This window comes from Vigna radiata, chromosome 1 (genome assembly GCF_000741045.1).
Source record: "Vigna radiata var. radiata cultivar VC1973A chromosome 1, Vradiata_ver6, whole genome shotgun sequence".
Lineage (NCBI taxonomy): Eukaryota > Viridiplantae > Streptophyta > Magnoliopsida > Fabales > Fabaceae > Vigna > Vigna radiata.
Window position 1 is genome coordinate 21385288 of NC_028351.1, and position 2470 is coordinate 21387757.

General features: G+C 44.3%; 1 protein-coding gene across 1 annotated transcript; it reads left to right on the top strand.

Annotated features, from left to right (window-relative positions):
* Window positions 1-360: 360 nt before the first annotated feature.
* On the top strand, window positions 361-2258 carry LOC106764800 (U-box domain-containing protein 27). Its single transcript, XM_014649203.2, has one exon. It carries the CDS (start codon window positions 457-459, stop codon window positions 2071-2073), a length of 1617 nt encoding a protein of 538 aa, XP_014504689.2. The 5' UTR covers window positions 361-456; the 3' UTR covers window positions 2074-2258.
* The last annotated feature ends 212 nt before the right edge of the window (window positions 2259-2470 follow it).

The window sequence follows — 2470 nt, forward strand, 5'->3', positions numbered from 1 at the left end:
TGTATGTTGACTGGTATAAAATGTAAATAAATCTAGAATAAAATTGAATAAAAAGTAAAAATATGAGTAGTTAATTTTTTAGAAAATAAAAATTGTAGTGTTTGTGAAAGAATGCATAAATTGAGACAAGATAAGTGAGATAAGCAGAAAAAGTTAGAAGTTTGATGTGAAAAGTTTGTAAAGTAGATTGGTAGTATATAATTAAATGACAGGTTTTTGTATAAATTGAAATAATTTGGGAGTGAGGGAGAGTGAAATACGATGGGCATGGTGATGATTTTGTAAGAATATGTGACTGAAACATATGTTTATTTTGATATTAAGTAATTAAGGTTTATTTAGATTGATTTGTGATGAGAAAAAAGAAAATAGGGTTAACCCCACTTGCACTTGCAGGTGCAGGTAGAGTCGGAGGAGGTGGGAGGTGGTTGTCGTTGTCGAAGGTTGGATGATGTAATGAAGCCGACCGATGGAACCGTGGGTGGGACCCAGCCCCTCACCACCAAAGTAATTTCAATTATAACTCCTTCCTCTGTGGTCCCCTCTTTCCCACCCCTACCTTCTCCTCCTCATCATACGCAATTATTTCCCACCCTCCGCACGTGTCAACGCTTTTCCCATCCTACCCCTCCCAAACCAACATCTCACGTCACTCTACCTTTGACTCTCTCTCTTTTCTTTAAACACCACTTTCTTGTCCGCTCCATCGCCCACCTCTCTCTTTCTCTTTCTCTTTCTCTGTCTTCTCACCACACTTCGCTTCTTCCATTTTTATTTTATTTTATTATCACTTTTTTCTCTCACTCCCTCACCACCATGGTTAGAGACGATCTCTACATCACCGTTCCCAGCTTCTTCCGCTGCCCCATATCCCTCGACGTCATGAAATCCCCTGTCAGTCTTTCCACCGGCGTTACCTACGACCGCTCCAGCATCCAGCGCTGGCTCGACAACGGCAACAACACCTGTCCCGCCACCATGCAGGTTCTCCAAACCAAGGAATTTGTTCCTAATCGAACCTTACAGAGGCTCATCCAGATCTGGTCAGACTCCCTCCACCATCCACTCCACTCCGCTCACTCCCCCACATCCACCCACTCCCAATCCCTCCCCTCCAAGGACCAAATCCTTCTCGCTATCTCCGACTTGCAGACTCGCGCCGACAACCGCTTCGACTCGCTCGCCAAAATCGCTCGCTTCGCTCAAGATTCTGAAGAGAACCGCGATTTTCTCCTCAAAACGGAATGCTTCGTGCCTCTGCTCGTTGGCTTCCTCCACAATGTCAATGGCGCCGTCGAGTTCCTCGAACAGGTCGTTATGGCGTTGGATTTGGTTATCGGAAAAATGGAAGACCGTGAGGAGCTGAAAAACTTGATACTGAAGGCGCCGGGCGAGGCAGAAAAACAGAGCCTGGATTCTCTGCTCGTCGCTCTCCGACAAGGGAACCATGCCGCACAAATAGCATCGGTTAGGGTTTTGACATCGGTCGCCTTGGACGTGGAATCGAAGCTTTTGATAGCGGAGAAGGAAGGTTTAGTGTCCGAATTGCTGAAACTAATCACGCCGGAGAAAGATCCAGATCTAATCGAGAACTGTTTGTTGTGCCTGGTGGCTATTTCGTCTCCGAGAAGGAGCAAGATGAAGCTGGTGTGTCTGGGAGCGGTTAAGGTGTTGTCGAAGCTTCTCTGCGCTTCGAACATGAGCGTCTCGGTGACGGAGAAGGTTCTGAAGCTGGTGGAAACGGTGTCGTCTACGAAGGAAGGAAGGTTGGAGATATGCGAGGATTCAGCGTGCGTGGCGGCGATAGTGAACAAAGTGCTGAAAGTGTCGAGCGTGGCAACGGAACACGCCGTTACGACGCTGTGGAGCGTGTGTTATCTGTTTCGGGATGAGACGGCGCAAGAGGCCGTTACGAAGGCTAACGGCTTGACCAAGATTCTGCTTCTGATGCAGAGTAATTGCTCGCCGCAAGTGCGCCAAATGTCTGCGGATTTGCTCAAGATATTCCGGGTTAATTCCAAGTCCTGTCTTTCATCTTACGACACCAAAACCACTCATATTATGCCCTTTTGATCATCCTTTAACTCCTATTACCGCCTTGTAAATCATACAAAAATTTTGTTAGTCAATAGACAAAAACGAAAATGAAATTGAAAATTCATTTCAACCCTTCTCTCTCTCTGCCTTCCTTCTTATCCCGCTCTATGCAAGTTTGTAGAAAATTAACACATTGATAACAAATTCACTTTTTTTTTTTTTTTTCTTTTATGAAATTCTTAGAGGTGAAGACTTTCAGAGGTATGAAATGTTGGGTTGCACTGCATCGTCTGTGTCATGTAACCAGCTTAGAAGGTAACCAAATTTGAACACGCATTGAATTGTAGGAAAAGGTTTATACATAATTTAGACTTTTAAGTTAAAACAATTAACACACCTAATACATTTTAAATTAATATATAAAGCAGTAATT

What these genes read in the sequence shown, in the direction of transcription:
- LOC106764800 (XM_014649203.2), top strand. Translation starts at nt 457, where the DNA reads ATGAAGCCGACCGATGGAACCGTGGGTGGGACCCAGCCCCTCACCACC.